Source organism: Sus scrofa, chromosome 6 (assembly GCF_000003025.6).
Source record: "Sus scrofa isolate TJ Tabasco breed Duroc chromosome 6, Sscrofa11.1, whole genome shotgun sequence".
NCBI classification, from domain to species: domain Eukaryota; kingdom Metazoa; phylum Chordata; class Mammalia; order Artiodactyla; family Suidae; genus Sus; species Sus scrofa.
Genome location: NC_010448.4, coordinates 74,740,168 through 74,758,014, shown reverse-complemented (window position 1 = coordinate 74,758,014; position 17,847 = coordinate 74,740,168). Strand labels below are relative to the sequence as shown.

The 17,847-nt window shown below is 43.6% G+C and overlaps 1 protein-coding gene across 3 annotated transcripts in view; it reads right to left on the bottom strand.

The window, feature by feature from the left end:
* DNAJC16 (DnaJ heat shock protein family (Hsp40) member C16) overlaps window positions 1–17,847 on the bottom strand; it is a 39,275-nt gene that overhangs the window by 13,390 nt on the left and 8,038 nt on the right. For 2 of the 3 annotated variants that reach the window (XM_021095383.1, XM_021095384.1), the window contains 4 exons: window positions 16,453–16,792; window positions 6,756–6,940; window positions 4,101–4,205; window positions 3,365–3,523 (listed from right to left, as the gene is read on the bottom strand). In XM_021095383.1, coding sequence (XP_020951042.1) covers window positions 3,365–3,523; window positions 4,101–4,205; window positions 6,756–6,940; window positions 16,453–16,792 — 789 coding nt within the window. Of the gene's footprint in view, window positions 1–3,364; window positions 3,524–4,100; window positions 4,206–6,755; window positions 6,941–16,452; window positions 16,793–17,847 lie in introns of those variants that run through there. The other variant, XM_013998998.2, reaches the window with a different exon arrangement.

The following is a 17,847-nucleotide window of genomic DNA, read 5'->3' as shown; positions in this document are numbered from 1 at the left end:
TTGTATTTAGTGCTCAGCAGGCAGGCAATGAATTTAGTGAATGAACAGAATAAAGGATTTTGCAGAATTTATGTTCTCATTCTAGCCGCCTATAAGAGAAAGTATCAAAGCATCCTTGTTGTTTTTAAAAAAATAACATCAAAAATATTCAAAAATGTTCATTACAGGAGTTCCCACCATAGCTCATCAGAAACAAATCTGACCAGTATCTATGAGGATGCAGATTCGATCCCTGGTCTCGCTCAGCGGGTTAAGGATATGGCATTGCCATGAGCTGTGGTGTAGGTTGCAGACGCAGCTCAGATCTGGCATTGCTGTAGCTGTGGTGAAGACTGGCACAGCTCTGACGCCTAGCCTGGGAACCACCTCCATATTCTGTGGGTGTGGTTCTAAAAAGCAAAAAAAAAGTTCGTTACAGAAATTTTTGAAAACCCAAATATTGAAATAATATATAATTTTGCCATCAAGAGATAACCACTGATGTTTTGATGCATTTATTTCTAGTTTTCTATTTGTACACGTTACAAAACTAAGACGAGTGTATAAACTGCATACACGATTCTGTATCCTTACTTTTTAACATTATGTTCTGAAGATTAGCCCTATTATCAAGTATTCTTTTATTTATTTATTTATTTATTTTTTTGTCTTTTTTTTTTTGCTACTTCTTGGGCCGCTCCCTCGGCATATGGAGGTTCCCAGGCTAGGGGTCGAATCGGAGCTGTAGCCACCGGCCTATGCCAGAGCCACAGCAACGTGGGATCTGAGCCGCGTCTGCAACCTATACCACAGCTCACGGCAACGCCGGATCGTTAACCCACTGAGCAAGGGCAGGGACTGAACCCACAACCTCATGGTTCCTAGTCAGATTCGTTAGCCACTGCACCACGACGGGAATTCCTCAAGTATTCTTGAATTGCCAGTTTATTTTTTTATTTATTTGGTGTGCCTATGGCATGTGGAACTTCTCGGGCCAGGGATGGAACCTGAGCCACAGCGACAATGCTGGATCCTTAACCTGTTGAGCCACTGGGAAACTCCTAAAATTTTTTTTTAAATTGAGAAAAAATTCATATAACACAAAATTAAACATTTTAATGTATAATCCAGTGGTAATTAGTACATTCACAGTGTTTGTAACCTTTACCTCTAGTTCCAAAACATTCATCACCTCAAAAGAAAATCTGACTCATTAAGTGATCACTCTTGGGAAGTTTTGCACTGATCTCCTTGATTAGAAGCAGCTCATTAGAAATTAAAGATAACAATTCCTCTTATGTTGGTTACAAATACTTCCCTTATTGTTTAATTTAAAAATTTTAAGTATTTATTTATTTATTTATTTTTGTCTTTTGTCCTTTAGGGCCACACCCACGGCATATGGAGGTTCTCAGGCTAGGGGTCCAGTAGGAGCTTTAGCTGCCAGCCTACACCACAGCCACAGCAACGCCAGATCCAAGCCATGTCTGTAACCTACACCACAGCTCAAGGCAACACCGGATCCTTAACCCACTGAGCAAGGCCAGGGATCAAACTCGCAACCTCATGGTTCCTAGTCATATTTGTTCCCGCTGCGTCACGGAGAACACCCAATTTTTAAGTATTTATATAAAAATTTAAAACTTATAATCAAGTTATTAAGATTTTCCAACAAGATTTTCCTCACTCCTTTTAGCTCTTCCCTATCTTAAGATGAGATAAATATTCACTGTATGTTCTCTGAGTTAGTTTATGGGTTTTTCTCTTTTCCCCAGTGATTTTAATGACATTTATTTTTATTTTAAGAGCAAGATCAAATAACTTTTATTCACCTACAAGATCTCAATACAGTGAAAGGCCAGTTAAATGCTTTTATTGTGATTCAGAACCCATGCACGTTTGAATATCAAATTATGAAACTAAAAACTTCCAAAGGATTAACGGGATGAAATCAAAGCTAGTGTATGGGTTTTTTCTTTTCTTTTTAGTGCTGCACCTGTGGCATATGAAGTTCCCAGGCTAGGGGTTGAATCAGAGCTGTAGCTGCCGGCCTAAGCCAGAGCCACGGCCACTCCGGACCTGAGCGTTATCTGTGAATGATGCCACAACCTACGGAAACGCCAGATCCTTAACCTACTGAGTGAGGCCAGGGATCGAACTGGCGTCCTCATGGACACTAGTTGGGTTCTTAAACTGCTGAGCCACAACGGAAAGTCCCTCGTATTCCTTTTTATTACTGTTTAATATCTAACTCTTACATTTGATTTTGTAACTTATTTTAGAATAAAATCATTGATTTTTTAAAACAGGAGTTCTTTTGAGGTCAAAGATAATTATTATTTATTATTTTAATTTTGTGGTAAAATATAGAGAACATAAAATTTGCCATTTTAACCATTTTCAAGTGCATGATTCTGTGGCATTAATCATTCACATTCTTCTGCAACCATCATTGCCATTCATCTCCAGAACTTTTCACCTTTCCAAATTGAAACTGTACCCGTTAACCATTAACTCCAGGAAGTTCCTGATGTGGCACAGCGGAAACGAATCCGACTAGGAGCCATGAGGTTGCAGGTTCGATCCCTGGCCTTGCTCAATGGGTTAAGGATCTGGCGTTGCTGTGAGCTGTGGTGTAGGCCGCAGATACTGTTCAGATCCTGAGTTGCTATGGCTGTGGCATAGGCCGGTGGCTACAGTTCTGATTGGATCCCTACCCTGGGAACCTCCATGCCACGGGTGCGGCCCTACACAAAAAACCACTAACTCCATATTTCTTCCTCCCCAGCCACTGGCAACCACCATTCTACTTTCTTTTTTTTTTGGCTGGGCACATGGCATATGGAAATTTCCAGACCTGAGCTGCTTCAGCGACAATGTTGGATCCTTAACTCACTGCGCCACCAGAGAATTCCCACCAATTTACTTTTGGTCAAAGATTATTATTTAAGCAAAATAGTACCAAATCATATTTTTAAACTTTTTTTTTTCCCTGGTCTTTTTAGGGCCATACCCATGGCATATGGAAGTTCCTAAGCTAGGGGTCTACCTGGAGCTGTAGCCCCCGGCCTACGCCAGAGCCACAGCAACACGGGATCTGAGCCATGTCTGGGACCTACACCACAGCTCACGGCAACCCTGGATCCTCAACCCACTGAGTGAGGCCAGGGATCGAACCCGCATCCTTACAGAAACCAGTCAGGTTTGTTACGGGTGAGCCACGAGGGCAACTCCTTAAACTCTTTTAAAAATTCTATGCCTCTGAATGAAGACAGTAAAGCTCCTTTCTTCTCCTCGCCTGCTTTGTTCAATTATGCTGTTTCTTTCTATGCAGACCTGAGATAAAATGAGAGGGCCGTCATGAAACAAGGTCATACTCACATACCTGGATAACATCTGCAGGCTTGTGTATGTGTTCTTTAAAGATCAGGATGGTGGGGGTGTAGACATTGACATTGTACTGCCGCGCCATCTCTTCCGCCCCCCTCAAGCCAACGTACACATAGCCGAATGACAAGTAGTCTTTGTACGCAAAAGCAGTCAACTGTTAGGGCATGACAGAAGGGAAGACATGAAACAGATACCAGAGCATCTAAATGACAAATCAATTCTTTCTTTCAGTTACAGCAAAATATCCCTCTTGCTGAGTTCCGTGTGGGTGGGAGGTCTGAGGACTAGATGCACCCCGACTGTGTAAGATGGCAGTGACCAGGCCAACGCTGGAGCGCTTTCCTCTCCTGCCTCATGTCACAGGGATAATCAGAGGTGCACTAGTTAGAAGCATAGTTGAGAATATCATTCAGAGAGCAGGTCTGGAATCAGGCTTCAGGGGAAGCAATTTTCACCACGCTGTAGAGAGACCCTGGCTAGGTTAGACAACCACTCTAAGCTTCAGTATTTTGCTCTGTAAAATAGGCATAAGAATCAGTATCACTGGGGTCTTTTGAAGATTAAATGCTTTTACGTGTGTGGGAAGCCCTGACTCAGTAATAGCATCAGTACGTACTCAATGTCAAATAAGGCAAATTTCTGGTCTTCAAATATTTCTCAGGGGATGAGCTATTACTCACAAAAAGGACCATCACCGAAATGACAAAACATTAGCCCAGCACCTAAAGTACCTTGTATAGCAGCGGGACAGCGGGCATTTGGTCAAACAGAAGGACATGTGGTTTATTCTCCTGCTGCCAGCCAGAGAGGAATCGGACATAGTTTTTATTTGTAACCTTAAATTGAAAAGAGGATGTTAGTTTCAAGATTTAATTCTTTTTTTTTTGTCTTTTGTCTTTTGTCTTGTAGCCTCGGCATATGGAGGTTCCCAGGCTAGGGGTCTAATCGAAGCTGTAGCCACTGGCCTACACCACAGCCACAGCAATGCAGGATCTGAGCTTCGTCTGCGACCTACACCACGGCTCACAGCAATGCCGGATCCTTAACCCACTGAGCGAGGCCAGGGATCAAACCCGAAACCTCATGGTTCCTAGTCATGTTCGTTACCCACTGCGCCACAACAGGAACTCCCTCAAGATTTCATTCTTAATTTGCCCTCATTTAGCTAAGTTAAAAGAATGGAGATGCAGATTCTCTATTTTCATATGTTCCAACTCTTATAGACTAAAATCATAATCTTTTCTGAAACAATTACTAACCATATTATTAAAAAAACTGAGTTTTGAAATTGTTTCTTGCTCAATTATCAACTACTTTTTGTTCTATTAACCTGCAGATGATAACGTAACAACCGCTCTTTTAAAATTGCTTAAAAAAAAAAAATTGCTTAAATGAGAGTAAGCAGACCCACTGTTTATATGTTAAATAATTTCATTTACTGCCGTCATAATTTTTTTTACATTAAAAAAATGAAAGAATAGTTGATTTACAATGTGCCAGTTTCTGCTGTATGAATCGCTACTTTTGCCATTTGTTTTCCTGTTTATGCCTTAAAATAATCCTGAGAACAAACTAAAAACATGAATAAGTTAAATGTCTACATAGAAATTTTTCAGTTGTTCAAAAAAGTTTATCTTTCTACTTTGCTTCCAGAATGATACCTAATCATTTCACCCCACTGCTTGACCCCTTTCAACGGCTCTGTCACCTGCAGGCCAAATCCAAGTTCCTTAAGGGAGATCCTTACAGGGAGCTTCCCTTCAACCCCCTCAGTCTCGTCCTCTCGCACTCACGCATGTCGACTTCACACAAAGCAGGCTAGCTCGTGTCCTGGTCCTCTGCCTGCCTGCAGTTCACCCCCTACTTCTCTCCCCTCACCTGTGAACTCAGTACAGGGGTCATTTCCTTCAGGAAGGCTTTCTCTACTCTCTAGAATGGGCGCTGCACATACCGGATGGCAACAATCACCCACTGGATGAGAGCTCCTTGAACTGTGACCTCAGCACTTGACAGAGTGTCTGGCGGCCAAGAGGCACTGGTGCACAGTGCCTGGAGTATCTTACAAAGGTCTGGGGACTTATGAGGACAATGTATCATTATTTTAGGAGGCTACCATGCTCTCTGACAACTTCCTCTCAAGCTAACTTCAACAAATGTTTCTTCTGTGGGTAATGACCCTAGTGGGACAGCCTATGAACAGTGATTGTAGAAATACGACAGAAATATCTCTACGTTCACCGTCCTTGGTATTGTTAAAGGAATGAGTCATTTTTTTTTTTTTTCCCTTTTTAGGGCCATACCTGCAGCACATGAAAGTTCCCAGGTTAGGGGTTGAATCAGAGCTGCAGCTGCCGGCCTATGCCACAGCCAGAGCAAGGCCAGATCCAACCCGTATCTGCAACCTACGCTGCAGCTTGTGGCAATGCCAGATCCTTAATCCTCTGAGCAAGGCCAGGGATTGAACCCATATCCTCACAGATACCAATCCTGCTCTTAACCCACCAAGCCACGAAAAGAACTCATTTAAAGCAAAGTAAGAATCTTGCTCTAATTCCTTTCATCCCTACCCTAAGATGCTGGGAGAAAAATGCTTCTCAAACATAAAAAGTCATAGTTTATAGTCTGTATGAACTCTTTGTGCCTAGCTTCTTTAGCTCAACGTTTTGTTCGAGAAATTTATTTATTCACTTATTTTTCTTTTTTTTGGCCGCCCCATGGCACATGGAATTTCTGGGCCAGGGATCAGATCTGAGCTGCAGTTGTGACCTAGACCACAGCTGCAGCAATGCCAGATCTCTAACCCACTGTGCTGGGCAGGGATCGAATCTGCATCCCAGTGCTCCAGAGACGCCCCAGATCCCAGTGCACCACAGTGGGAACTCTTTTGTTTTTATTTGTGAAATTTATTCATATTGGTGCATCACGCTATGTTTAGAAAGTGTGAAAGATAAAATTTGACTTCATGGAATCTTGTTTTCAATAGACATGGTCACTAAATATATAATCAAATATAACAACTGAACATTCTCATGAGAAAAGTATCTTCAAATGAACAAATGCATGAGTTGGAGAGAAACCCTGCATTCTACGATGGGATCTACTTTTTTGTTGAGGAAATAAGAGCCATTCTCATTTAAGGCTCAGATCCCTATGACAGGGTACGTCTTCCCAGTGGCTGTAACAGGGATGAGTCTTGGAGTCTCTATTTTAATTTTCAGTCTCTGAGGACAGGCTTCATTTAAATGGTTCAGTTGGAGTAATCTTAAATGAGCACGCTTCTTGCCTGCTCAAAATGAAAACTCAGGTCTGAGGATGACCACAGGCAGAGGTCAGGGCAGCCAGGGGTCCCAGGCGCCTCTTAGACTAAGTCTCAGCCAGGTACTTACTTTCTCCACCAAGTTCCCAGGAAGAAGACTCTCTACAAACTGCCGTAGGTTCTCACGGACCACTGCGTTATGGAAGAAGGAGATCTTCCCGTTTATGATTCCTAGGATAGAGGGTGTGCTGTGTGCTCCCAGGTGATGGGCCAGGCGCCTCTCGTACCCGGCATGGACCACACCGATTCCTACGCCTGGAAAGCATGGAAGACTGCCATGAAGACTTTTCACGCCCCGACGGCAGGTGAAGAGATGCTGCTAAGTAATTTTCTGGTGCGAAACTGAAATCCCAACTCAGGAGGAGGGGAGCGCATTCCTGATAAGACTGTCTAGCGTTCCTTCACTGCTGGAATTCTAAATTGGTTCAGTTCTTCCGCAGAGCAACCTGGCCATGTTTAAGAGGAGCCACAAATCTTTTTATCTTTGGTCTATTGTTTCTAATTTTGGGAGAGATCGTGAGGAAACACTTCAGAGGAAGAGAACAATCTGTTCACCGTGTTCCTGCTCATAGAGAGACCACCTGTGAACAACGCAGGGTTCATCAGCTCAGCAACGGCTGGAGAAAACCCAGGATTTGTCAATAGGCTGGGATCACAGTCTTCTCACCCTTCAGAGCACATCTCCCTTTTATACAAAGTATTTTATAAAGACATTACACAGATTCTCAAAAAGAGAAAGAGATTAAGTTAAAACCATTAGGCCATATCCCATATAACTACTGTTAATATTTTGGTATCTATCTATTTGTACCATTTCTTTCTTTCTTTTTTTTATCTTTTGTCTTTTCAGGGCCACACCTGCAGCATACGGAGATTCCCAGGCGAGGGGTCTATTCAGAGGTGTAGCTGCCGGCCTATGCCAGAGCCACAGCAATGCCAGATCTGAGCCACGTCTGCGACCTACACCACAACTCACCACAACGCTGGATTCTTAACCCACGGAGTGAGGCCAGGGATTGAATCATGGTTCTTAGTCGGATTTGTTTCCCCTGCACCATGACGGGACCGCAAACTTAATACTTTGAAACTGCTAAGTTGGAGTTCCCATCATGGCTTAGTGGTAATGAACCCAACTAGTATCCATGAGGACACGAATTCGATGCCTGGCCTTGCTCAGTGGGTTAAGGATCCAGCTTTGCCATGAGCTGTAGTATGCGTTGCAGACGTGGCTCGGATCCTGTGTTGCTGTGGCTGTGACTTAGGTCTGGAGCCATAGCTCCCATCTGACCCCTAGACTGGGAACTTCCATATGCTATGGGTTTGGCCCTAAAAAGACAACAACAACAAAAAACCAACTAAAAACCTGCTAAGTAGACTCAACAAATCTGCTGGCTACCTGAGTGTCTCAAGGGCAGGAAAGAAAGCACCTTAGACATCACATAGTCTACTCCCCTCATTTTATAGATAAAGAGATTCAGAGAGGTGAAGTGACTTAGCCCAGTTTGCAGAGCTGATAAATCTGAAGGGTAAGAATCCCAACTGGATGTTCCAGAGCCAAGTCCAGGACACGATTCTATCACACTAGAGGCATTAAGAATGACCAAGGGACAGTGTCAGTAAGTGAAAGTGCCCATAAGAATTATGTGAGCAGGAGAAAGAACACGAACACAGCAGGCATGCACTTGAGTGATCTGGTCTCACGTAAAGTAAGAAGCGACATCACCTAGGGAGGTCAAGGGCCATGCAACAAAGGCTCAAGGGCGGAACTGGTGTTTTCTGAGCCCTTTGTAAGTTAGGCAGCATGCCAAGAGCTTTAAGTCACTTTTCACACTCACAAACCCCAAGTGGTAAGTATTGTTATTTTCATGGACGAGGAAACTGGTGCCTGGAGAGGCTGAGGAAAGCCACCTGGCACCAGTTAGTGTGCAGTAGGACCTAGATTTGAACCCAGGTCCAGGTGACTGCAAAGCCTGGCTCCTTTCTGTCTCCAGTATCCTCCTCCACCTAAGCTCTGAGGGATTGAGTTCTTAGAGACCCACTCACTGTAAACGACCTTACCGGTGATTGCTACCCAGACCAGAAACCACCTTATTTCACCAATTCCAGCAATAGCATCATTCGTGGGGCCCCCAACCAGCCTTCGGGACCAGAATCAGTAATCAGAATGGTGGCTAGTGGGCCTGAAATCACATGCAGCTCTGGGAGAGCAGAGGACAATGAAGACAACTTTCATGCTTGCTGTCCATGCTGCTCTTCCCCCAGATATTCCTGAAGCTTGTTCTCTCGCCCTCTGCAGGCCACCTTTGCAGTGAGACCTTCCTCGTCTGTCCAACTGAGACTGGGAGCTTCTCACTCAGCAGTCCCTAGCACTCAGCCTTTTTTTTTTTTTTTTGGCAGAGACCTTGACATGTGGAAGTTCCTGGGCCAGGAATCCAATCCACGCCATAGCAGCGACCGGGCCCACTGCAGTGACAACGCAGGTTCCTTAACCCACTGCACCACAAGGGAACTCCGACTCGGCCTTTGTTATCACGCTCTGTCACCATTTGACAGGTTGTGTGTTTGGTTTGCTTGTCTCCCTTCTCTAGGATATAAGCTCTATGAGCGTAGGGATTTGGAGCTATTTTGTTTACTGCTGTATCCCTAATATCTAGAAGAGTTCCTGGCACTTATTAGGCACTCAACTTTTTGTTAAAACAAGTAAATGATTAAAGTATTCAAAGTCAGATACAGACGAAAATCCCAGCTCTGCTACTCCTTAGCTGTGCAACCGTAGGCAAGTCATTTAACCTCTCTGAGCCTTAGTTTCCTTATTCACAAAACAGAGATAAATTGTTGTAAGGATTGCATGATATAATATAAAAAAGAACCTAGCCCAGAGCCCAAAATTTAGTAGGCACCTAATTAATTACAACCACTGTTAAGTATTATTTCATCCAGACCATGTGAATTCTGACCTAGAGATTATGTCTTTTTTGAGTGGAATTTTAATCTCCATGAAACTCTCTTTCTTCTTCCTGCAGAGTGGGATAAGCTATGTCAAGATCACTCTTTTTTTTCTTTTTATGGCTGCGCCTGACACATGTGGAAGTTTCCAGGGTAGGGGTCAAAATCGGAGCTGCAGCTGCCGGCTTATGCCATGGCAGAGCCACATCTGTGATTTATGCTGCAGCTTATGGCAATACTGGATCCTTAACCCACTGAGTGAGGCCAGGGATTGAACCCGCATCCTCACAGAGACAACATCTGGTTCTTGACCCACTAAGTCACAATGGGAACTCCAGATTTCATTTCTTCTACTTAAAATTACCATTGAGTCCTTGGAATTACATGCACCATCTTCATTAAACATAAGCATTTACAAATCTATAAAGGTTATTTTCTTAGATCATTTCTATAAGACTTTGACTCTTAATATTATAATCCATTTCTAAATTCTGGAGGAATTTTACTTATAGATTAACTATCATACAGATTAGAATAGAATGAAGAATGATACATATTTGGTGTTTAAATTTATGGTCTTTTTTCCTCCTGTAAAGATATTTAAGAGTATAACAAGAAGTCCAAAATTCTTTTAAGTCCAGATCTAATCTCTTCCTCGTATCCATCCAAGCTGGGAAGAATCAGAAAACTCACCAGCCCTCTTTTCTCCCTGAGACTCAGGTTGGGAAATAACCATGATGACACGTGGTGACTTGCAGTTGCTGAGCCACAGTGAACAGTGCAGTTTCTCTTGTCTCCTCCTCTGCCTTTAAACTCTCTACACTCCCAAGTTCAGGTTTCATAAAGCAAGCTCAGCTGGGCCAACAGCAAGTACAGCTATGCTCCTATTCTTATCTTGATTAGCATAACCTGGCTGGCTGACAAGGACATATCAGAATCCAAGCAAACTTGAGCAGCAAATTTAAAAGAAGGGCAAAGTGTATACGACCTCTTTTGAAAAGATTTTTTTTGGGTCACACCCATAGCACGCGAAAGTTCCCAGGCCAGAGATGGAACATGTACCACAGCGGTGACCAGTGCCATGGCACAAAAACACCAAATCCTTAACCTCTGAGCCACCAGGGGACTCCAGAAATATTTGATTTTTATATACATCAATGTTTCAAGGTAATTTACAGATCCTTGGAAATTAAAAATACAAATTAGGAGTTCCCGTTGTGGCTCAGCAGAAACAAATCCGACTAGTAACCATGAGGATGCAGGTTTGATCCCTGGCCTTAATCAGTGGGTTAAAGATCAGGCATTGCTGTGGCTGTGGCGTCGGCCAGCAGCTGCAGCTCCAATCGACCTCTCTACACTCGGAACCTCCATATGCTGCGCATGTGGCCCTAAAAAGACCAAAAATAAATAAATAAAAATACAAATTATTTTCTCCTCTTTCCGAGTTTGTAAGAGGGTGTTCTTTCTGTATAGTACTGAAGATCTCTATTTTGAGGTGTCAAATTATATTTGCTTTCCTTACGCAATCTTAAAAGTGTGACATGTCTTTTAGGGAAATTCTTTTGTTTCCCCCTCTGTCTTGCACACACACACACACACACTCATCTCTTTTTCAGCTTTTCCATACACCTGGAGGGACGGTACAGAGCCAACTGGAAGAACATGCCACGGTCAAGAATGGCTAAATACAAACCTGTTCATAAACAAACTCTTAAGATGCGAAATGATGTGAAATAACACAAAATCAAGAATACACAGTTTAGGAAGTCCCTGGGGCGCAGCGGGTTAAAGATCTGGCATTGCCACAGCTGTGGTGCAGGTCTGATCCCTGGCCTAGGATCTTCCACATGCCACTGGTGCAACTAAACGAAAGCAAACACAAAAAAAAAGCACCAAAAAAACCAAACACAGAGCTTAAGGAAAAACAAAACAAAACAAAGCCAACTTTAACACAGGCAGACCCTTTTCCTAGACAGAATGAACTTGTTATAGACACTTTGTTATTTTTAGGATAAAAAGAGAACTATTAAAAGAGAAAAGTTAATCTTTCTTTTGAAATAAGAAGTCATGGAGTTCCCGTCGTGGCTCAGTGGTTAATGAATCTGACTAGGATCATGAGGTTTCGGGTTCGATCCCTGGCCTTGCTCAGTGGGTTAAGGATTCGGTGTTGCCGTGACCTGTGGTGTAGGTTGCAGACGCGGCTCGGAATCCAAGTTGCTGTGGCTCTGGCGTAGGCCGGCGGCTACACCTCTGATTAGACCCCTAGCCTGGGAACCTCCATATGCCGCAATCTGGAAAAGGCAAAAAGACAAAAAATAAAAATAAAAATAAAATAAGAAGTCATGCGCACACACACACACACACACACACACACAAAAGAGAGAGAGAGAGAAAAGGAGTTCCCCTTTTGGTCAGTGGTTATGAACCCGAATAGGAACCCCACCTCTGCTAAGTACCACCTTCGAACAAAGGACCAAATGAGCCAAGTCTCTATCAAAGAGGGAAGACAAGAGCGCCTGCCTCACAGTCGTTGTTTATAACATGCATTCCACTTACGTTAGTGTTGGCACAGTAAACTCTCAATAAATACAAGCTATTCTGATTATGCTCATATTATTACTGTCACGTCATCACACTTGCTATGTCCAAACTGTGGTCATTACTTAGAACCACTCCTCCCCAAACTCGGCTCTTCCCTGGATTCCCTGACCATCCAGTAGCTCAAGTCAGGATCCTGAGTCAATCTTGAGACTCTGTCTTTTCCACATTTCTCACATTCAAATGGTCCCCGGGTGCCAGCTCCCTCCAGGATCCCACCCTTGGAATATCTGACACCCGTCCTCTCTCTGTTCCCGCTGCCCGAGCTCAGGCCAATGGGGGCTGTCCTGCCCGGACTGGTAGCCTCCCTGTTTCCATGCTCACTTTGTCTATCTATGTATCTATGCATCTCTCGTGGTTTTTAGGGCCACACCCATGCAATATGGAACTTCCTAGGCTATGGGTCGAATCCAAGCTACAGTTGCCAGCCTGCACCACAGCCACAGCAACTCGGAATCCGAGCTGTGTCGTGACCTACACCACAGCTCGTGGCAATGCTGGATCCCTGACCCACTGATTGAGGCCAGGGACTGAACCTGCATCCTCATGGATACTAGTCGGATTAGTTTTCACTGTGCCACCACAGGAACTCCTATTCTCACCTTCTTTACTTTGTCCTTCATGCAGCATTAACAGTTAGCTTTCTCAAGCACAGCTCTGATTAGATCAACCTTGGCTTTTTTTACACACCCCAAAATAAGGTCCTCGCCCCTTGGCCTGGACTCTCAGGCTCCTGCCTACCTGGCCCCAGAATGCTCGTCCTGCCTCCTCCCCACTCACAAGCTGCGGGGTCTTCTGTGGATGTGCCGTTTCCCTGCCTGCACGGTCCCTCCTGCCTGAATGTTACTCCTCCATTTCCTGCCCAGCCAACTTTTAATCACCTTTCAAGACTTAGCTGAAAATAAGGCAAAAGTCAGTGCTTGATAGTCTGTGAGCTGAAGAAAACAGATTAACATTTAAGAAAGATTTTTAAAATTTGGCTTCAATGGGCAGCATCTAACGTGGGATCTCAGTTCCCAAACGAGGGGTCAAACCAAGGCTGCAGCAGTAACACACTGAGTTCTAACCACTAGACCAACAGGGAACTCCCTTAAGAAAGATTTTTAAGGCTCAGAGGAAACTAATCCAACTAGTATCCATGAGGATGCAGGTTTGAACCCTGGCCTCACTCAGTAGATTAAGGATCCAGCATTGCCATGAGCTGTGGTGTAGGTCGCAGATGCAGCTCAGATCCTGCATTGCTGTGGCTGTGGTGTAGACCGGCAGTTGTAGCTCTGATTCCACCCCTAGCTTGGGAACTTCCATATGCTGTGGATTCGGCACTAAAACACAAAAACAAAAAAAGAGAAAGACTTTTAAAATGAATTTATAAAATAGGTACTTTAAAAAACTTTACTTTGGTGGACCAGAAAACTCAGTTAACCAGAAATTCTCTAATGGTCACTTGCTAAGCACTTAATATATCAAGCAGTTAATATATATTTTTCTCATTTACTATTCATAATAATTCTGTTGGTTTGACATTATAACCCCACTTCATTTATTTTTATTATTATTAATTTTTCTTTTTATGGCCACACTTGCAGCACATGGAAGTTCTCAGGCTAGGGGTCAAATTGGAGCTGCAGCTGCTGGCCTCCACTGCAGCCATAGCAATGCCAGATCCAAGCCACATCTGTGACCTACGCTGCAGCATGTGGCAGCACTGGATCCTTAACCTACGGAGTGAGGCCAGGGATCAAACCCACATCCTCACAGACATTATGGTGGGCTCTTAACCCACTGAGCCACAATGGGAACTCCTGTAACCCCATTTTAGAGTTGAAGAAACTTGGGCTAAGTAATTCGTCCAAGGACACAAAGCAGTAAATGACATAGCTGAGATCTGAAAACGGGTCTACCTGATTCTAAGGCATGTGCTGCTCACAGCAGTGACCCCTGTGCCACAGGCTACCTCACGCTGTCTGTGTTTGCCTGATGCTCTGATCTGACCTGGGGGTAAATGAATTACCATCCTAACTTATGTTAACAGGTCAATGCTTATATCCTGCTATGGGGCCTTTTTTTTTTTTTTTTTTTTCTTTCTAGGGCTGCACTTGCAGCATATGGAAGTTCTCAGGCTAGGGGGTCCAATCAGTTGCAGCTGCCAGCCACAACCACAGCAACTTGGGACCCAAGCTTCATCTGCGACCTACACTACAGTTCACGGCAATGCTGGATCCTTAACCTACTGAGCAAGGCCAGGGATTGAACCCACATCCTCATGGATACTAGTCAGGTTCATTACCACTGAGATACAACGGGAACCCCCACCTCTCCCCGCTATGGAGTCTTAACGTCTGAACAGGTTAAATTGTTTTTAGCACAGCACCCAGCATGGCACAAAATGCAGCCATGCTGTGTGATGAAGAAGCTGATCAGTCCAGGGGCTTCCACCTGACCTTGGCCTCTCATTCATTCATCAGACACTACAGTAAGCACCTGCTGACCTCCCACCAGAGAGAAGACAATGGGCTAAACTTACACCTTCACCTGAGAATTCCTTTATCCTGAAAGCATTCCGGCAAATCTGAGTACCTGGGCATCTCTGGACAGCAGATTGAAAATTTCTGTTTTAGAATAAATGAACTGATGCTTTGGAGGTTCCTGTCATGGCTCAGTGGTTAATGAACCCAACTAGTATCCATGAGGACACAGTTTCAATCCCTGGCCTTGCTTGGTGGGTTAAGGATCTGGCATTGCCATAAGCTGTGGTGTAGGTCACAGATGAGGCTTGGATCCCAAGTTGCTGTGACTGTGGCGTAGGCTGGCAGCTGAAGCTTGGATTCGACGCCTAACCTGGGAACTTTCATATACCGCAGGTTTGGCCTAAAAAAGGTGGAAAAAACAAAATAAAAACAAACCTTAAAACCAAATCAAAACAAAAAAACATGCTTTTCAACAGTGCACTCTCTCCAGAGAAGTCCAGGTTTTTCAGCCCCTATGGTTGAGCTTGTCCCTTTTTAGTGACCCAAGAATAAGTCTGACTATAAATCACACACACACACCATCCAGTAATTCCAACTTTCAGAAGTTATTAAAATAAATATCCTCTCTGGATCACTAAAATTTTCCTAGTGCTAAGTGGTACAACTATGAACAAAGGGAAGGCTCATCTGTGATGGGGAGTGGTAACCCATGACCCTTAGAATATCATGGGTTATGGGCTGAACTGCGTGCCCCCAAAGGCATATGTTGAAACTCTAACTGCCAGTACTTCAGAGTATGACTGTGTTTGGAAATACAGCCTTTAAAGAGATAATTACATTAAAATGGGATTCTTAGGGTGGGCCCTAGTCCAGTGTAACTGGTGCCTTTTAAGAAGAGATTAGGTCACAAAAAAAAAAAAAAAAAAAAAAATTAGGTCACAGAGAGAGAGAGTGAGACAGTGGACCTGGGCTCTCATTGGGAGGAGTTCCCATTGTGACTCAGAGGATTAAGAACCTGAATAGTGTATGTGATGACGCAGGTTTGATCCCTGGCCTTGCTCAGTAGGTTAAGGATCTGGCATTGCCACAAGCTGCAGTGTAGGTCTCAGATGTGGCTCAGATCTGACGTTGGTGTTGCTGTGGCTGTGGTGTTGCTGCCGGCAGCTGCAGCTCTGATTCGACCCCTAGCCTGGGAACTTCCACATGAAATTCGGCCAAGAAAAAAAAAAAACGAAGATGCAGGGAGAAGCCTAAAGCAAAGGAGAGAGGTTTCACAAGAAACCCAAACTGTCGACACCTTGTTTTTGGACTTCTAACCTCAAGAACTATGAGAAAATAAATTTCTGTTGCTTAAGCCACCTAGTCTGTGGTGTTTCGCTATGGCAGCTCTAGCAAATTAATACGCGGAGTGAAATCACAAATACCACAAGGATAACCTGCAAATCTTATCAGCATTAAAACTGGTGCTTGAGTAGTGCTTTCCTCAGCTAATAATCTTTAAGTTTCTCCTCTGTATTAGGCCCTCAACTAGACGGTAGGAGGTTATAGGTAAAGCTTCATGTTAGTAACACAGACTGAAGGTGGCTTACACATTTCCCCTCTCTGAAAACGTGTCCCTGGAAAATGCCAGTCATCATGAATTTGTCAAGAGAAATCACGTTAACCGCTCCTTCTCCCAGCAGCCCATGAAATTCAAGAGATGTAAAAGTCACTTCCTGCTAGAAAAATATCTTCCAAAGGATAACATGATCTTACCCAATCCTTCCAGCTCTTGAACGACTTCTTTCCAAACAGGCTCAATATGGATGCAGCTGAAGCACCAATCCGAGGTGATCTTAATGAGGTAGGGTTTCTTGAAGCTATCTGGGACCACCTCATTCACATAGTGTGAAAAGTGCAGTAAGTACTTTTCATCAATCGAGTCCCGCCGTTCAGAATTAAAAGGGAAGTGGAAAAAAGACTCATCGAAATAAAAATTCTCATGGAAATGGCGGAAGTGATACTCCCGCTGCTGCTGCTGCTTCTGGTAGCCCTGGTTCTCGCCGGCATCACCATAGTGGTCATAATGTGATCTTTTTTCTTCATTGGAAAGAATCTATTAGAAAAAGAGAAAACAAAAAGAAATCCAGACAACAAACGAAAAAAGGATCACCCAAAGGACTGCCCTGTAAGCAGCTTGCAAGACAGGAAGGGAACAAAGGAAAAGCTATGATACAATTAGATATTTCAAGCATCGTCATTCAACATACCTGAAACCCTTCTCTCAAAACAAACATTAAGTGTTTCAAGACCAAAACACTTCAGCTGAGATTTGCTCATGCTCATCTTGACTTTAAATTTAGATTTTGAGCTATCATAATATTCATAAGCACATCAATAAAACAAATAAAACTTAACATAACATTGATCACTAAGGTTCAACCACAAGAAAATTGACTTGGTTATACCATGTAAATTAGAATTATTCAAACAAAGGTATGGAAAGCTGTGAACACCAAAAAATTACCAGAGAACTGAATTCTATGATTGTATGTTAGCTAACTTTGTTTTCGTTTATTTTGGGGGTTTTTTTTTTGGCTGTACCCACGGCCTATGGAAGTTCCCGGGTCAGGGTTGGAATCCGAGCTATAGATGTGACATACGCCATGGCTATGGCAATGCCAGATTGTTGACCCACTGCACCACAGCAGGAACTCTCCGACTTTGTTTTACTTAGAAATAACTTTGGTTTTTTTCTTTTTGTCTTCTTAGGGCTGCACCTGCGGCATATGGAGGTTCCCAGGCTAGGGATCTCATTAGAGATGTTGCTGCCGGCCTACGCCAGATCCAAGCCGTGTCTGTGATCTACACCACAGCTCACGACAACACCGGATCCTTAACCCACTGAGCGAGGCCAGGGATCGAACCCAAAACCTCATGGTTCCTAGTCAGATTCGTTTCTGCTGTGCCATGACGGGAGCTCCCAGACGTAACTTTGAATAAGGAATTGGAGAATCTGTTTTAGGATGAAGTATCAGTCTATGAGTTAAGCAGTGTCTGCTGAAGACTATTACCTTATGCAAATCAGGAAGCCATGGACTTATCTTTCATGAATATTCCAGACCAACTTACTTATGGTGATGTGTTGAAAATCCTGCAGCACTTGAATAA